Source organism: Pollachius pollachius (genome assembly GCF_949987615.1).
Source record: "Pollachius pollachius genome assembly, chromosome: 19".
Taxonomy (NCBI): domain Eukaryota; kingdom Metazoa; phylum Chordata; class Actinopteri; order Gadiformes; family Gadidae; genus Pollachius; species Pollachius pollachius.
Window position 1 is genome coordinate 4,293,045 of NC_136952.1, and position 19,569 is coordinate 4,312,613.

Sequence of the window (19,569 nt, forward strand, 5' to 3'; positions counted from 1 at the left end):
ATGAAAGATGCCAGCAGGCCCTCGGAGACGGGCATGCTGGTCCTACTTACTTTTGGAGTCTTTATGCTCTCGTGAGATGTATTGCCTTTTTGTTTATGTCTTGGCACCAGTGCCTGTATGTGTCCCAGCTCTCAGCTCTTCTCTAAATATCGTTATACAGGTTTAGACAAGTGAAAAGGCCATTGCGTCATTCATTCATTGATGCCTTACCTGTTTGTTAGTGGGATAACATAAAACAGCTGACATGGTGTTAGACTACTGATGACATGGCAGGCTAACACACTTTAGCATGTCATGTGTTAGATATGATATGCTTTGAGCCTATTGGTGTTAAACCATTCCATCAATAGACAGATGTCCAGAGATTGATCACACTAGTCTCAAGAGATCGAGTAACACAAACGTTGCTCAAGTTCAGTTTTCGGTTTATATATACATTTCTAACCTATGCCATTCCACCTTGTTCTGGCAACAACACTAATAGACAGCTTCCTCCACACCGACTCACCCAGAGCAATGAGGGTTGCGTTGCCTCTGCTGAAAGCCCCGTCTTAACTTCATTCATTACCACGTCGGTCTAATTGGTGACTGATCAAACACCCTGATGCAGACATCAGTAGCTTCCCCTCCCCCCGGCAGACTCAGCGAGCAGGGTGTGACATTAATGTAGATGAATAAGTAATCTGTTGCCGGTGGGCTGCACGGACCTCTGTTCCGTCCAGTATTAAGTGGGCCGTGAGTCGACCAGTTACACCCCTCACCTTGCCGGCCCGGGGAAGACACTTCCCCTTATTGATACGAGGGTGATTTATGGAAGCCCTGTTTCCCAGGCCGTCCGCACTCTGGAGATGGAAGTCTGATTTATGCCCCAGCAACGCTGCACAGTGTCCGGCAGCAAACTGGGGGGAGAGAGGGCTGTGATACTCTTTGTTTTGCTGCCCTGTGTGTGTGTGTGTGTGTGTGTGTGTGTGTGTGTGTGTGTGTGTGTGTGTGTGTGCCACACCTGTGTATTTTGCCTTCCTCCTCTGAGGAAATGGTACATCTTCAGATCAATCTGTTTTTTTGATAAGCAGGACCGCACTCCCTCCCTTCCTCTCCTCGACCTTCTGATATTCTCCCTGGTATTCTGAGCAGCCCTTGCCACATACAGTCTATAAACACAAGGAATGGAAATCAATGCATTATGGATGACTTGGTTAATATTATAGCGCTTCCTCAGAGTAAACAAGAAACACAATGCTTCTCCCCAACCAACTTCACTGTTTTACATTGAAGTTGGCTGGGACCCTATGCGCACACTTCAGGGGTCCCGGTTTCAGTGAGCCCATAGAATTATGTCCTACGCACATCTTCTGTCTAGACAGACAGCCCTGGGTCATTACAATACAGGTACCATCCATGCTTTTCCTAGTGCAACACATATCATCATCTTCCCTACTGCAAGGGGTTCATCCGAAATGGATTCACCGTTACATATTGTTTTCCTGTGAGTGTTGGTTTTTCCTGAGGCTCAGGCTAACAATCTTAAACTCAAAACTCACGGTGTCTGATTGTGTAAGAAGTGCTCTGCTATACCATTGTTTCTGACCTTCCCTAACATCTGCGATCAAGGTAATTACAATAAGAACACTCTCAGGGGAAGTGTGTATGTGTGTGGGCGTAGTAGCATGTGTAATTCTATAGCTATGTCTGCTGGGTTTCCTCTGAGACTGATTTTAATTGGTTGGCCAGGAGAAACATGAGATCAATCTCATTGGATAACACTGGCCTTTGCCATCCCCAGACCCATTTAAAGAGATTTTTATTGATTTATAAATAAGCTTTGTAATTAATGGAGGGTCACAGAGCTGCACATTGTAGATTGGGTTTTCTACCGAAGAAGACTAATGCTGCAGCTGCTGGCTCTCTGCTGGATTCTTTTCGTGTATAACGAATATTAAAGATGATGTATGCGTAGTCATTCTCTACAGTGACTTAAACATTTCAATTAGGCTAGATTACAAAAGCTATAATGAAGTCTTCTGTAATAAATGGCTGAAAGCACCTCAACTCTGGCATGTATTGTCTAGCAGACTGCAGACATACATTATCCTCGGCGGCGTCAACATATACTAACAGCATTTAACAAACTAGAACATTGCAAAATCACCTAGTACAACGGTACACGTCATCAACTGATATGGAGTTAACTTATTTTGAGCGATGATGGACGATCTAAAGGGATGGCCCATACACTGGTGCATCCATAGAGCTAATGGGCATACTTTTGTCACTGTGCAGGATCCATTCAAGTCCTGAAGGATCTAATCCGACTCCTTGCCCTCTAGTTCTGCCCCAAGTGCCTGGTCCATCTAAAAAAGCCCTGTAAAACACCAGCAAGACGCTCAATGCCACACGAATGCCATTTAATGTCGTCCTTAAGAGCCACTAACAAGACCCTCATTCTAAATGACGTTTAATCTGTTGTTCCTTGCCATTCTGCTCAAGTGGTTCAATTGTGCGTTTTCAAGTGCGTGTTCTAAGGCACGCCAGAGCAGTGCTATGCTGTGGCCCTTGAATAGCCTGAGATGGTCGTCATCCGCTTATGCACATTATCTCGGAGAAGCATGCTGCTTCTTGGCTCTTCTTCACACGCACTGCGGGTACAGAGGGTCAGAGAGAGTGGGAATGAGAGAGCTGCATTGCCTTATACACCCTCGGATGAACCATTGCTTTAGCTGGGATATTGGTTTAGGTGTGTGACGTGTGTACGTGTGTGTGTTTGTGTGCGTGGCACGCGGTACACACTTGCCTACTCAGTATCTCGTCGTCTAAGACTTCAACCATTGATTGCCTCCCTTTTGAAACAGACAGCGGTATCTCTCCCCATTTTCTGCTCTGCCAGTTAGTAAACTGCTCTAGCCTTGCCCGGCAAGCGCATTTCCATGCATATAATGTCAGATTTATGGGACGGGACGCCAAGGTCCTCTATATATCATCCCCCGTGTGTCGGGGGCTTTCATCAGAGCGCTGACACGCACGGCCGGAGTCTTGGTCAGGTGGTTCCAGAGACTCGGAGAAGCCCTGTGGAAAACGGCCCACAGGCATGGCAGCCAGGCGAGATTTAAACCGCGCCTGCCACTCACGGCTCACGTGATTTGTGATATGAGGTGTAGCGCGTCGGAGGACACGCGAGAACCCGTGTGTATCCGGGCGCCTCACGGGCCACGGCCCCCCCGGTTGTGTTTCCTTTTTTTTAAATGAGCGTGCATGTCAATGAACGTGACCTTTTGAGTATGTTGGCGTGTCCTACCGGTCCCCAGAGGTGGCCCTGACTCCCGCTCCATATCAATGAGCTGATGACTTGCATTGGAGGGGAATCTGTGGCTTTGCATTGCCTCCCTCTTTGGGCTGGCCTTCATTCGTGCAATATAGATCTTATGATCCTGAGAAATCCCCTGATATTTTTAACTTGAGTTTTTATGATTCTTGAAAGGTGCTTGTCAATGTCAGTTGTTGTAGAGGTAAGTTTTGGGGTCCGTATCAACCTATTGGAGTCACTTTTTAACGTGTATTGTTCAACTGAAAACTATAACTGTAAAACTCCCAGTGGTTTATTATAAATATAAATAACTGTAACGTGTTGGCTGTGCCTCAAATGAGACTGATGTTTTATAAGGCATCAATCAAGCCGTGCCACAGTGCTGGCTTCGCAATTGATAGACGGGGCAGGTAATATTTCATGACATTTTGAAGCATAGATATTCATCATATTTATACAAAAATAATACAATTCTGGAGGCCACTCTACTATACATAATATTTAAAATGAGCAGTTGGAGCCCAAATTGACATCCAGAGAATTGATGGCTTCCTTGTTGTGTTGACTTCAATCTTTAATTCAATTTGCACTGCCAAGAAAGTGTGAGTGTGTGCGTGTGCGTGCACGTGAGAGAGCATTGTATAATATCTTGTTTGTCTTTTAGCAGTTCATCTTAGGTAATTCTGTCCAATATTTTCAAGGGCTTATTTGTAAGTATGAGCTTGTATATATTGGAGTATCATTTAGACGTCCTGTTCTAATAAAGGTCCAATAAAAGGAATGCAGTGTAAACCAAGAATTCTAAGTTGGCCGATCATTTTCAGACTTATTTTATAGAAGCACCTTGGACAGACTCATCCTTTATTTAGCGTTAACCATCATGGCGTCTCTGGACCAAGCTGTGCTGCATAGCAAATAAGGTCACAGATGTTTTATTTATCGCCAATGATCCCTCTACTACTGATTCTGAATGGGTTTATTTTGTAATATACTAAATTCATTGTCCAAGTTCACTTACGAATAACTAACAAAATACGCTCTGCACAACTCCCTTTCTGTGGTTCACAATAGGTAGTATTCACTGGCACTTTCTGCATTATGAACTAATGTTTCATTCACAAACCAACATGTCAGTTTACATGCCAGAACACATGGTGGCATGGTGGACTTGGCGTCCATGCAACATCTACAGACTGTAGGAATAATCCCAACGTACATAATATTTTTTAGTGCAGTCGTTTTGGATTATAATGAATTGAAAGTACACCCCAGAAAATCCACATTTTCAACCAATTTAGGCCTAATGGATGTAATGAGACAGTTCCGTAGAGCAGGTTTGATCAAAATGTCTCTGCTTTCCTCGGTTTGTGCAGATTCTGGTTCTGCTGTAGCATATCGTTAATCTCATAGCCCAATTTCCTCAGTCATATCATGGCCAAATTGTGATATCTAACCTAACTCTACTCTCCTAACGCTGCTGATTCACTGTGCCTCATTGTCTATATCCTAAGCCAGTCATAGTGCTGTTTACATTCCATAATCACATCTCCCTAAGTCATCTATTTGACTACTGCATTTTTGACGCTTAATACAAGATGAACCTTAAAATATGACTGTCAATTATACTATGAGGGTAACGTATCTGATGGTATATTGTAAATTGTGAGGTGGAGCATTTGAGATCCTGTGAAGGGTCCCAGCCTGTCAGGGCGTGGCTCAGGGTGTCAGGGCGTGGCTCCGTGCCCGCCCAGCAAAGCATGAGATCAGTTGGGCGACTCGTTGTCGAGGCCGCCACCTCCGGTGTCCTTCGGTGTGTAACACGGTCTAACGTTCCTGCGGCAAGACGTTTTCTCCTCCCCTTATATTCCCGCAAGACAAAACAAAAGGAGACAGGGGGGGTTGGAGCTTTTGCCTCTGTTGAGGTTATGTTGTTGTAGTCTGGGTCAAGTGGCCACTCCTCAGATTCTGTCTGGCTGTCGCTGGCGTTTGCTGCTGAGTCACAACATCTGCTGGCCACCATCGCACAGAACAGCACATATCGTCCAGAGGTCTGTGTGTGTGTGTGTGTGTGTGTGTGTGTGTGTGCCTGTGTGTGTGTGTGTGTGTGTGTGTGTGATAAAGTGTTATTTTTAAATGCTCTTTAACTTTTGAAAGTCAGTACGAGTTCTTATTTTAGTTTAGCCGCACAAGATTTGAAATAGCATATTTGGAATTGAATAATTGTTTGGGGGAACCTTTCTGTTGCAGAAGACTTTTAATATCTATTGATCTGTTCAGCCCTGCCCAATACTAAGTATGGATACTCTCCAAGATCGAATAGGAGGGCAATTTAGCCTGTTAATCCTTTGTCTTGAGTTGCAATCTCCGTTGCCCTTGCCCAGTTTGTCAAAACTCCTTAATATGCATCCCTCTCGATTGTCACATTGATTGCCAATACTTAGTCTGACCATTTTTGAGTCACGTTCAAAGTACACATCCTGCCCAGCCTGTACACAAATAACAATCTGTGAAGGGTGGAAGATCAGTCAGTGCTGAGTATATATCGTAAACTCGTAAACTATATCGTAAACAAAAAAAAAAATATCGTAAACTCACCGTCGACAATCTTCCTTCGGTTCTAAGATGGAAATATGTGTGTAGCGTGCTCCCATATCCCTACTTACCTGTCTGTGAGCGTGTTAACCTTTACTTATGTGTTCGGGACGGATTCGCTACTCATCACAGTTAGAAGGGGAGGCGTGGGAGACATTATCTATGTAGAGCCAGGCATGTTGATGTGCTGTTCTGCGCTGAAAGGATGTTTTTGCAGCCGCACCAGGCGCTGAAACCCCCTCACCCCACTCACACATGTTTGTTTTCCCTGTGCTCCACAGGTTTCTCTATAGGGTAGTCTGGGGAGAGTGCTGCTACCATGTTCAGGAACAGCTTGAAGATGCTGCTGACAGGGGGCAAGGCCAACCGCAAGAGCCGTGGCAGTGGTGAGTCTGATCATACTGATAATTGGATGCTTTCTGCCGATGATCAACTTATCAGGGGTTTGTGCTTTGTAGGTCCTGGGCTTTCGAAACCATGACCTTCTTGCTGTGAGGTTGTCGTGCTAACTGTGCCACTGTGCTACACTGCTTTCAAATAAAATCTCCAGCAGTAAACCTTGTCTCCCCTGCTGGTCAATACCCCGGTCTTCAGTGGCTGGTTGCTTTTGTTAGAAGGAGCGTCGCACTCGCTATATTTTTAAATAGGAGCGCACTGCCTCATTACCTTGTTTTTTTTCTTCTGTAACAACCTTTTTCGAACTGCGGAGGAGTTGGATCATTGAGTCAGTTTTTTCAATATCGGACAAATGTATAATGCACATCCTGGACCAAAGATGTCAATGATCGGGCTCTTCCGTTTTATTTTTTAACGGGAACATTGGATTGTTTGAAGCAGGGAAACAGTATTGTCTAGTAAGTTTTGGTACTTTGTTGTTTAAGTCGGTATTTTGGAAAGCAGTGAGAAGATGCTCACATGTAGATGTTCTGTTGGTGGATGTCGATTTTGTTTGTTTTTTTAATAATGGTTCCTGGCTATTAGCTGCCTAGTAAAGTAATTGCATCACATGCTATTGATTAAACCAACCTGACGTGTTGCTAAATGCTACATTCCTGCGGTTGAAAATACCAGTCTACTCTCAGAGCATGACTAACCTGAAGCTACTCATTACATCATTTGAAATGCTTGTGAAACGTGAGTCCTGAAGATGGTTCACTTGGCGTTTTATTTGGCAACTACTTCCGTTGTTTTAATGCTTCACTGATGGCTTTGCATTCATATCAAGTCATCACATTATGTTAGGCTTTAAGCGCACAAACTATTATTTTTGACATCCAGGATTAAAGCTGCATTATTTGGAATTCTATGCAATATCCAATGAACTTTGCGGATATAGAGCTTATCTTGTTACTGATATCATGATTATGGATGTTTGGTTTGGTTTATCTCTACCCTTGCAAAAGTGAATCAGCCTGGGGTCTTGGGAAGGCTAGGTCGATCCCCGTACAGAATGTGTGCTCCTAGATGGACACCAAGGTTTGAGGAAGCTTTCTAGCAAAGGGAACCAGCGATTGAAACCAAAATGGCGAGCACTTATAGGCCTCTGCATGTGTAAAAGTCCATAACAGTATTGTTAGTGTTTTTATTTTTCAATCTCACACTCTGTCGCTCTCTTGCACAAACAAAATGGATGATTCATTCATTGGTTTGGGAAATACACATTTACATTGCCTTGACAAGTGAAGAATGAACCTAATATGAAAAATGAAAATGTTTCCATATCTGTATTATGCAAAAATGTTTTAGCAATAACATCTTGGCCTTGCGATGGTAAATAGTAAATGGACTGCATTTATATAGCGCTTTTCTAACCAGAGGCCACAAAGTGCTTTACAATTATGGCCTTCCATTCAACCATTCATAGACACATCCGCACACCGACGGCATCAAACGTTTCAAGGCAACCGCCAGCTCGTCTGACGCAGAGGTAAGGTGTCTTGCTCAGGGACACCTTGACAATCAGCCAGTGGAGCCGGGGATCAAACTAGCAGCCTTCTGTCTCCCAGCCAACCCGTTCCACCTCCTGATCCACATGCTGCCTCATGTGGCTAACTCAATAAGTTTATATTCGAGCTAGCATTATCGCACGACATTGCTCAACAGGGGTCCGCAGTGCTAACGATTGCTAGCGTCGCTAGCGATAGCAGATGGCAAACCCGTCCTCCTGTGTAACAGCTTGATGCTCACACCTTATTCAGGTGTGTAAAACATTTTTGTACGGGCTACACCGCAAAAAAAAACACTTGTCTTCCAAGAACAAACGGAGGGCATTTGTTGGTATAGCGTACATGTGCTTCTGTGACTGAAAACCCTCTGAATGCTCCCATTTAGCCGAACGAGTGGAACCTTTAATGTGACTGGAGAGCCCACGGCCAGGGCAACCCTTGGGCCTGCTTATTACCACTCAGCGTGGAAAGGTGCGGTATAGCGCTCATTCAAATGGAATATGTTTCTGGTTGTTGCCTTTTGACAGCCAATATAGCTCCCCACACAACCCCGCTCTCCTCCTCCCTATTGACTGGCGCCTTTATTACAAGCAGCGTGAGAATGGGCAAAATGAGGGATGTGCTTCAGCTACCCCATTGGATTACTGGTGGTATGAATTAATCTTGATGTGGCTTCTGCGTCTTAAATCTGCCCAGAGCTGGAGATGCGAACGAGAAAGCTAAAACGTACCCCCACATCCCCTATGCTTTGACTCATTTAGACGGTGGCAGGTGTAAGAAATCCATATTGGAGGCTTTTGAACACCTTCACCGTGGTAAAATGATGATAATGAATGGCGATGCGTTGCTTCATTACAAAGGGCTTACTCGCGGAGGGGGTGTATTTCACCGCTTAGCAATGGGCGTGTATCAACCTCCACATAGAGAACAGACATAACCCTAAAGAGTCATTAGTCTCTGCTCTTTATTATCAATTTAAGACTGTGTCACTGTGTTTTGAGTCTACCCTATACTGTGGCCCGACAAGGGAGGCAGACCCCGTTCCGTGCTTTGATTTAATACGTCAGCAGGTAACCATATCAGCCCATAATAACCTCGACTCTCCCCCTGTTCCAACAAGGTGAGTCTGACATATGGTAGCGTTTCCTGCAGATTTGACGGTTGGAGGAGGCTGGGGGTCGGGGCGAGAGTAGCGTTCTTTGAAAAAAGGCGTAGTCGAATACATTACGCAGCACAATTCCTCCATCACTTGATTGCTATTACGGTAATAACACTTAGCTAAACGTTTCCATTTTTCTACGTGTCATTATTGTGTCATCCTCGGCCACAAACAAAATACTCATTAATATTACTCCTTATCCTATTAGTCCTTAAACTGAAATTGACAACCCTAAGCCCAAGACGACCGTGAGTACTAGCCTACAACAAGCTTACTGTGATTGGACCGCTTAAGCACAACTTGTATCAAAATGTTTCATAGCTTATTGGAATTTGAACCTATTATTAAAAAAGGCAACGCTATCAATTTAAGCAATATGGCTTTGAAGATTAAGAAGGAAGTAAGACTGTAGTCCATGAAATGATTAAATAAATAAAAACATATTGGAACTTTATCACAGCTTTGAGTTGGTGTGCATAATCGTCTTGTTTGTTATGAAGAGAACTGTTCCTTTCAATACACACATCGGATTGACTTTTGACAGTATATTTTCTTGAACTTTAGTTTTGCATTCATCCCTCATAGTCTCGGAATATTTGAAATTGAGAAAATACAATTGCATTAGAGAAACTGTGATAACATAAGCCTGATGAAATACGAGCAGAACGAGGAACTGTGTGTGTGTGTGTGTGTGTGTGGGTGTGTGTGTGTGTGTGTGTGTGGAGGATGAAAAAACAAACAATGGCGGTTCCTGTGCGTGCTGTCGCTCACTATCCCTCACTGTCACTCGGGCTCAAGGACGCTGTGATGGACGGCGCCGCTCACGGTGCACTTTCTGCTGGCGCTCGCTACTGAACGGGTCTGAGGAGCAGTGTCTCCCAGAGCGACTGCTGCTGAGGTTCTAACACCCTGAAGCACGAAGCCAAGTGTGAACTTTGCATCGGCAGAGTAGCGTGACCCAAAAAATAAAGTAGAATCGTCTTGTTTTTAACGGAGCGAAGCAACACAGAGTGGGAATGTATGTATTCCCTCTCTGGAAATGTCTGTATTCCCACACACGCATTCCGACATACCTTGTGTGTGTGTGTGTGTATGTCGGAATGTTTATTTCTGAACTTTTTTTCCGCAGCTGACCCAACGTGGGCGTTGGGCTTCAGACTTGTTTACCCATGATGACGCTGTATTTTCATGAAATGAATTTAAAAACTTTTTTTGTACAAAAAATTAAAATCCTTTTTTTATTTTTGTGTGTTGTCCTCCAGTTAGAGCAGCAGGCTTTCCGGACCTTAGAGAACCTGCTGTGAGCAGATACAGGGCCGCGCCCTCATCCCTATTTGCTTTCCACTGTTTGTGTGGGCGGGTTTGAACTAGCTTACAGAAGAGAATCCTCCAGTGCTTTTATATCTTCTGCTGTCACTTTGTAGGGGGTCTACTTCAAATGAATGCTGTGTCCTCAACTAGACCATGTTTTTAGAGACACACACACACACACACACACACATACACACACACACACACACATACACACACACACGCACACACACACACACACACACACACACACACACACACACACAGCTCTCACTACCTTCCAAGGTTGGCCCAATGACTGCTTGTATCTTTCCTGACTTATCAGCTTATTGCAGACAGAGGCCGCTGCAAAGCCGAATCCCTCTCACTGTGATTCCTTGGCAGAAGCAGTGTTTTATCCACGGGCGTCCAGGGTACTTCTTTTATCTGTCCCCTCGGCTGTTGAAATGAGTCCAGCCGTAATTATTTGGCTTTGAATGTTGGAGCAACGTGAAAGGAGGTCTTGGAATGTTGAGGTCTTGATTATCTAACACACTTCGTAGCTTATTCTGAAACCATACCTGAACCTTGTAAAAATATCTGCCTCTCTCTTTCATTGGCCCTTGAACTTTGCCCTTTTATGAATATGTCTAGAGGAGAATCGTTTTGTGGGGTTTCTGAAATGGTGGCAGGATTCATGGTCACGATTTCTGGTGGACTAGTGGGTGGACTGGAGTTTGTAGCTCTCGCTCGTCTACAGTAAAGATTCCGGTGTGCATTTCTATTTTTAATCCAATTGGCAAGTCTTGCTTCATAACTCTGTTTACTTGCAAATTAAAATATATAATTATTTTGTCTAATATTTTTTATATTATTATTTTCAATAAAGTGTAATTATACACCTTTTGAATAGATAAATTGATAGATTGATTGATAAATTTAGCTGAACTGTTTGTAGTCAAACTAAGGATTACTAAGAGCTTTTGGAATAACTTGTACACAATCATATCATATTATTTATCCCACTCTTCAGAAATTGGATTTTATTCCCTGTAGTGTGAGAAAGCCCCCCCAACATTACGAATCACAGCTTGAATCCTTTGAAACAACACTATATATATTTATAAATGATCTTTATCAAGTTCAGACAATTGCCGCAACTTTTAAATACCAAAATTCTGGAAAATGTAACACTGTCTGTCTCACATGAGACCAAAACGATTATATAATACCAACATGGCAGAAAGCTTTTCATACTGGTTCCCAGCTCCCCAGCGCTGCTTTCCACTAATGGAGCCGTCCAGCCAGTCTTTGGTTCCCCCATGTCTTTGCCCGAGCCCAGCAGAAGGGTTTAATATTCAGACAGCATTTAAGATCATATACGATGGTTCGCTATGAACCCCTAATTAGGCTCGGGCGGTATCGTGTTTGCAGTTTTAAAAATGCAAATGTGTATTATCTCATTAGGATCAAAACAACCATCGACCCATATTTCTGGTCTGGCTCACAGTCAAGAATATTTGGGTACCGAATCTGACCCACGGCGGGCAAGGCGGTAGCTCAACACACTCGTATATATCCCGTCCCTGCTTCCAGGGAGCTCCCACTGCCAGATGGACGGGTGCCTGTGTTGTATTATTGATGCGCTGGGAGACCCTGCAGTTTTCCCAATGAACATTCCAAGATGACAGAGGGAAAAACGGCCTCTCTGGGTCTGACACTTGTGGTCCTTTTTGAAAAATGTTCCTCTGATCACAGAGACTAATGAAGGCTGGTGCTCAGCTCAGCTCCCTCCCTTTGTGTCGATTAGCTTAGGTTTTCACTTATTCAACTGACGTGTTAATGAACCGAACAACCTGACATGTAATGAGAGTCTTGAGTCGAGATGCACTTTTAATTTGACGTAGGTTTCTGTTTGTCATTAAGTAAAGTATTTGTATTTGTATGACCCTGAATCCCATCTCAAAGGGCATCACGAGCAAACATTTGATACATACACTAAAGAAGCAAGTATTCGCTTCTTTATATTTAACATGCATACATTATGCATATTTGATATGCATACATTATATCCAGTTATCAAAGAGCTGATGGCCCTTTCCTCAACCACATTAAGTGGATTTACCGGAACATTCCAGTCATCTCACTAGAAGGCACCAGGTGTTGGACGGGAATCGAATCTGTCCCGCTAATCACTGGACCCTTAATTGATGGCTCATGTTCCACAGTGGCTGGGAAATATAATTAGAGATCATCACACCGGCTAACAAGCTTCCAGCTCACAAGTCATAAGGAGTGACACAATAATTCTATCAAACGCTTCCATTCTAACTCACATCGGAGCCACCTGCAGCAGATCATTAGGTAAAGTCACATTTTGTGTCGGCAACCCCCATATAACTGGATATGGTCCGGTTATACTCCTTCGGGTGGTTTTAGTTGTTGTCTCTTAAAGGTTAAATGTGCAATATCGCTCCCCCGGGCACGGCCTCTGTCACTCTGCTTCACTCGTCCAAACAATATTACACCTTTGATTGCAACGTGTGAATCTGTTGACCAAGGGCCTTGGTCAACAGACCAGGCCCCCTTCCACTGAACCACACAGACTTGACATGTGTTCAGCATTTCATGGTTCCATTGTTTTACGCTGTCTTCCGATAAGGGAAGCACTATATATCGTTTTCGAATCAAAATCGCGATACATTACATTCGTATCGCTGGACGGGCAACGTTATTTTTTTTGTCATATTGCAATGCGTATCGCACAAAGACAAAATATCACAATACGATTTTTTTTTTCCAAAATCAGTTAGTAAAACATTTATTCACATTCTCATTGCCAACCGATATTTTGCCCAAAATGCATTTCTGTGTATTCTTTTCCTAGTTAACGTTCTGCAGCAGGCACAGGATAATCACTAGTCTCCATGAACTGTCCAAGGTGTAGGCCACATGAAGCCGTTCATGTCATCATCCCATATGGTAGCGTCACATCGGTACAGCATGGTGGCTACGCTAACAGGAGATGCTCTTGGCTGATCCACCGAGCGACAGATTGGCACCCGTGGTCGCCCCAGAATGGGCCCTTCCGCTCTGGATTAATGAACCGTTGAAAAACATGAATGGAGGAATCTCAGCACTAGGTTGACCATGTCCTGGTAACAAGTGGGAAAGCTTTTCCCCTGCAGAGATATGTCATATTGAACTCATATTTGTAATGACTAAACAAGTGTAATCTTAGTTATTTTGGATCACACAATTATTTTGTCTATTGCCATTCATTGACAATGCAGTTTATAAACGTCAAGTGTTTTTATCAGGCTGCAGGATGACATATTACATCTCTTTCAGGACATTCACTTCAGTGCTTGGGCTGTTGAAGAGCTTTAACTGGTAGTAAAAGTCATATATTTCCTATCCCTCAAGGTGACCTAGTGTGGTCAATGCAGTATAAACTTGATCAACCTGCAGAAGGGCCGCTAAGGCTCTGAAAGAATGGCACCTGGAATATAATGTCGCTTTGTTTACCAAGGATGACCTCTTGGTTCAGCAGCAGCCACTTCAGATGGTGGCTATTCAGAAGCTGTTCTTCAAGTTATTTCAAAGGTCCTCAGATTCTCTTGAGATCAATAAAGGGAAAACCCAACACCAGGTATTGTCGCTCTGTCTAGAAAATATAATTTCTACTCTTCTTCTTTTCTGCTTCGGTCAGCGTTTTTTTATTATTCTCTCAAACTTTAATCGGGGTAAGTTTGGCATGTTGTGCATGTAATGAGCGACGACAACGGGGGCCGTAGAACAGAAGACCTCTCGCTTACCGGTGACCTCATCACCGGGCGTTTGGCTCTACAAAGCCTCCAGGAAGTGCCCTTTCGCTGAGGATAAGAGACAATATACCATCTACCAGGCAGACGCTTCAACCCCCGCAGAGGCAGGCTGACCTCATCAGGGAGCAATCTTTTTGGCCGGCCATCATGGCAACAAAGGCGAGCGAAAACACAAGTCCACCAAAGGTCAGAGACGATTTGGCAATTTGGTCTATTGGACTCGAGGGTGGGCTTGGAGGTGGGGAGGTGTCTAAGAGACTTTCTGACCCAAATGTCCATGGTGGCACGGTTATCTCTTTGTACATGTGGGTGGCACACTATTGGTTTCCCATTATGGTTCAGCAGCACCACTTGATCCACGTTCCACCTCTGTAGTGGGTCTTTACTCGCTGACCTAGCTGTGGGTCCGCAGAACAAAAGCATGAGGAGAAGGTTCAAACTGGAGTCACAGCAGGACCGGCCAGTGGTGCCGCTGGCTGAGGGGTCAGGGAGTGTGTGTTCCTGTCAGGGGCACATGGGAACACACCCAGTGCTTTCCTTGGCTTTCCTGTTCCACATGGCTGCCCATTTGTTGGTTTCGTCCATTGTTTAACCGTCGGTGGAATTACTTCTTGTCTGCCTCCGAGAGGTTGAGATATAGTTGATTTACATGTTGCCGCAACTCAAAACAAACCTCTTTTCTCTCATGTGGTTCTGACTTTTTGATTGTATCCATATTTATCTTGCTAGGGTCACATGGGAAAGTATGTAAATTAATTGAAGCAGCTTTAATTGACTTGCGAATTCCGATATTTATCAAACAAAACAACCTTTGTGATTTGTTTGAGTAAACCACTACTCATTGCTACTACTACTACTATTACTACTTCATAATGATAGATGGACAAGCTATCAGTGGTGATCTTACTGAATCACTATTACCATGGTAAACAGTGTCTACCTTTCAATTCCTTTAAGGATACACTTTAGGACAGTTGTAAGGTTGAATGTCCCTCCTCTGTTGCAGTGGACTGATTCTACAGCCAGGTACCCGCTGGGTCAGTGGGATCTTATTACAACAGCGTACCATGGCAGAATAGAAGATGGGGGGGTAACGGGCTGAATCACATGCCCTGGCCTGCTGCTGCTGTGCCCTCCCATTGACACCGTAGGTCTGCCACCCATGACTTCGGGAAAATCGATAGAAAACGCCACAAGGCTTGTGGGAGAGTGGTAGCAGGTGAGCTGTTTCTTCCCCTTTCATCCCACCGTACTAAGGCACCGCAGAGAGCCTCTGAGCACTGACCGGCCGCCGGTTTTAACACAGTGTCCTGCAGCAGTTTTTCCCATGCCGTGGCAATGCAGCGTCAAGCCGACACGGGGAGAAATCAACGGCGAGGCCGTGAGGCCGGGCTGTTGGTCTCGGCGTCTCACCGTGCTCTCTTGTGATGGGATCCGCACATTCAGGGTGCTATCAGTTGAGGTTTGGGCAGGGAGGATAGTGGGTCGGGAATCTCTCACAATTTCATTTTGTTTGCAAGTGGACCAAGGCGCCTCTTTTCCCTGGTTCTTTAGAAGTTTTCTCTCCTCAGTTATTGTTCCGTCACCTCATTGGCTCCGTCTATATTGTCCCACGCTGATGAAAGAATAATACAATACTGACAGAGCGAGTTGCCTTCTGGCAGTCACTAAGATCAACCCTGCTCTTAATAGAAGTCAACCCCTTCTATTGTCATGATGCTCCAAAATGTATCCGTCCCCCGCACATTTCCTTCTCTCTAATGACACGCTGAAACCTGAGAGCTATTGTGTCTTCTTGTGAGGCTGCCCCCCCCCTCCCCACACACACACACTTGAGCTGGGAAAGTCTCCCCCTCTCTCTCTGGTGACTCGCTGATTACCGGCTCTTGCACTTCAAATTCTTCCAGGAGTGTGAACGTGTTCCAAACAATTTGCAGTTCATGTTACACTGTTGCCTGTTTTTCTAGGGTCCTGATATTTGGCGGACAGCCAGGCCAAGACAGCAGGCGGTTTTTCAGGGTGACGGAAAGAGATTAATTTGGCAGTGGGTTTTCACAGAGCCATTGCAAGTGCTGTTGCATGGCATTAAGGGCAGCAGGGCACATTGCTCAGGTCTGGTCTATTCTAAGCTGATGTAATTAGTTTGGTGTGGAGATGGCAAGGGTTATTTTTCAATAGAAGAAGGCTCTTTATGATCATCACAGAGCATTACAGACCTAAGAACCTTATATGACCGGGAACCACGCACATTCTGCTGGCAACATTCTGTGAGACTGAGACATGGAAACGCTGCTCTATGACAAAAACATATTCATTTTGGATAGATACAATAAAGCATGTGAAAACCTCATTAATTTATCTGAGCTATTGCCGGGGCGGCAGTAGCTCAGGAGGTAGACTGGGTTGACTTGTAACCAGAAGGTTGCTAGTTTGATCCCCGGCTCCTCCTAGCGTGTCGACGTGTCCCTGAGCAAAACACCTTACCCTATCTGATACCGCTGTCGGTGTGTGACAGTGTGTGTAAGTCGTTTTGGACAAAACCTAAATGTATCTCATTGAGAATTTAGTTTGGAAAGGTGTCGCCATGCCAACAACATCACTTACTTCCCCCAAGATCTGAGTGTCCAAATTAATGTGAACCACGGCAGTATAGCACTAAACTCTTTTGGAATAAATGTGCCTCGATCAGTAAGTAGTTTGTGTAAAACATAACGCCAAACCACAACTCTCATCAACAAGACCGAAGTGCTCTTTTGCTGTTGTTTGCGCAGGCACGCCCATTCTAAAGTCTCCTTGGCAGAATCAGGACAAGGAAGTATTTTTAATTATCTGGGTTTTAGTGAAGCCAGCAGAGACGTCTATGATGCTTTGATCAACCACATGGATATCGTCCTTTTAAGATACTTTTTATCAAAAGCGACTTACATGTTGGGTTGAGAACAACCAAGAAACAATACTTGTGTACATCATTGCCTCACCACTCGTAACACTGAAAAGCCTCTCTCTCACGGGCCCTGTCATCGCTCCTCTGTATTTCAGCTCAGTAGTTTAAAATTGTGGAAAAGACGATGGAATCCATTGCTGATCCGTTCTGATTGGATGCCTTAGTTCACCTGGGCTGTACTCTACCCCAGTTGGATTGGAGTGGGGCTTGAAGATTCCCTTCAAAATGGAGGTTGGCTTGGTGCCATGATGTATAATATATCTTGTATGGGTTTCAGTGAAAAGGCGGGGGACATTCATGTTAAAGGGGTACCGTCGCTATCGGATATTGTCTCAGCTGCACCCTTGATCATTCTTTGGAATCTGACCAATGTAAGACACAAATCCCCGAATAAATTTCCAACATGTTTGTGATGCAGTAAGCACACATGAGTAATCTTTGTGATCTCTACGTATTTTTCCACTTGAATGCTTTTGAATATTTTAGCCCATCCAATGTTCGCCTGCGTCTTCAGACAAACATGTTGCAAGCTGACACGCAACCCGGCACCAACACACAGAACTTGAAGCAGGCATCCCTGCCGTTTTATGTCAGAAATACACACACGTGCACCTTTCTTACGACTCTAAAAGGAGGCAGATCCCGGGGGGGGGGGGGGGGGGGGGGGGGGGGGGGGGGGGGGGGACAGCTGCTACCTGTAATTATGGTGAACGGGGCACAAGAAGCTCCGCCGCCGTTTGGTCTACACTTGCCAGGAGTCTCACGTTCACGCCTCACCTGCCATAAACTGCGGCCATTACCGGCGAGAGCCCCCTCCTCTGGCAGGAGCCCCCCGCCCTCAGGAGAGCAGCGGCTCCTCTGGCGACTGCAGCAGCAGCAGCAGCAGCAGTGCGCCGCGAAAGGGTTAAGGAATGTCGCTTAGAGAGAGAGGGAGAGAGAGAGAGAGAGAGAGAGAGAGAGGGAGAGGGAGGGAGGGAGGGAGAGAGGGAGGGAGGGAGGGAGAGAGGGAGGGAGGGAGGGAGAGAGGGAGGGAGGGAGGGAGAGAGAGAGGGAGGGAGAGCGAGAGAGAGGGAGAGGGAGGGAGGGAGGGAGGGAGAGAGGGAGGGAGGGAGGGAGGGAGAGAGAGAGAGAGCCACTGTGAGGAGGTGGAGTAGGGGTAAGAGAGAGAGGGAGAGGGAGAGAGAGAGGGAGAGGGAGGGAGGGAGGGAGGGAGCGAGAGAGAGAGCCACTGTGAGGAGGTGGAGTAGGGGTAAGAGAGAGTGAAAGAAAGAGAGAGAGAGAGCATGCTTGTCTCGCTGTGTGTGTAGGAGAGAATTACAGTGTATGTGTACATGCGCGCTGACACCTTGTGCCCGCCTACCCTGGCCACACACACTCACACACACACACACACACCACACACAGACGAGAGCTCCCAGTCTGACTTTGTCCTCAACCACCACTCTCCCTCTCTCTCTCTCTTTTTTCTTCCCTCCCTTTTTTACACCAGTCCGTTCGCTCCCTTTATCGCTTGTTGCCTTTTGTTGTCGGACTAAGTCAGCCCTGGGTGTCTCGTTCCCACACGCTCTTTATTTTGGTGTCCGTCCATCTGCTGCTTTTGTTTGGGATCTGCCCTACCGTCCTACCATGGTGCAGGGCTTTACCCCCCGGGGCGGAAGAGGCAGTCTAGAAGTGGAGGTGAGTTGAACGGGCATGCGTGCGTGCGTCCGTGTGTCTGTGCCTGTGCCCGTGTGTGTGTGCGTATGTGTGTGTGTGTGTGTCTCTGTGTGTCTGTGTGTGTGTGTGTGCGTGTGTCTCTGTGTCTGTGCCTGTGTCTGTGTCTGTGCGTGTGCGTGTGGGTGTAAGGGGACAGATGTGAAGGTGTGTTCTCCTTGTGGTTGTGTTGCCGTAGTGATGTGTTGGTTCGAGGGAGGCAGACGGGCGGCGTGCCTCAGCTCATTCACTGGGAGAGCGATGGCTCCGTGCTCTGTGTGCCTCCCGTTCCCCAGCGCTGTCTCAGACACCGCCTGTCGGTGGGTGAGTGGCTGTCCCCGAGCAGTGTGTTTGTGTGTTTTCCCAGGTTACATTTATTGCTGTGTGTATTTGTGCGTTTTTGTTATTGTGTTGAATGGGTGTCACCCTGACCCATGAAGATTTCGCAGCAATCAGCAACACACTGTCCTCCTCATCCCACACCTCATCAGAGGAGTGTGTGTGTGTGTGTGTGTGTGTGTGTGTGAGAAAGAGGGCAAGCCGAGTGAGATAGAGATTCTGTCGGCAGTGGTTTCAGAACAGGAAAATACTGCTAAATGGAATACATAGCAATGTTAGGCAATCTGACAGATTCAGGTACCACAGTATTGATGTAAAAAAACATCTCAAATGTCATTCTATTTATATCTATCTGTATTCTTTTTTTGCTGAATGCTTATTGGTTGGCATCATAGCTGTGTTTCACCGGGTTGTATCATTCAACAGGTTCAGTGAATTAGATCCCTTTAATGCACTGAGATTCAGACTGCAGACCTACA

The 19,569-nt window shown here is 45.4% G+C and overlaps 1 protein-coding gene across 5 annotated transcripts in view; it reads left to right on the forward strand.

The window, feature by feature from the left end:
• tanc2b (tetratricopeptide repeat, ankyrin repeat and coiled-coil containing 2b) overlaps nt 1-19,569 on the forward strand; it is a 137,178-nt gene that overhangs the window by 23,172 nt on the left and 94,437 nt on the right. For all 5 annotated transcript variants that reach the window (XM_079756283.1, XM_079756285.1, XM_079756286.1 and 2 more), the window contains one exon: nt 6,175-6,279. In XM_079756283.1, coding sequence (XP_079612409.1) covers nt 6,213-6,279 — 67 coding nt within the window. In that variant the 5' untranslated portion in view covers nt 6,175-6,212. The remainder of the gene's footprint in view (nt 1-6,174; nt 6,280-19,569) is intronic.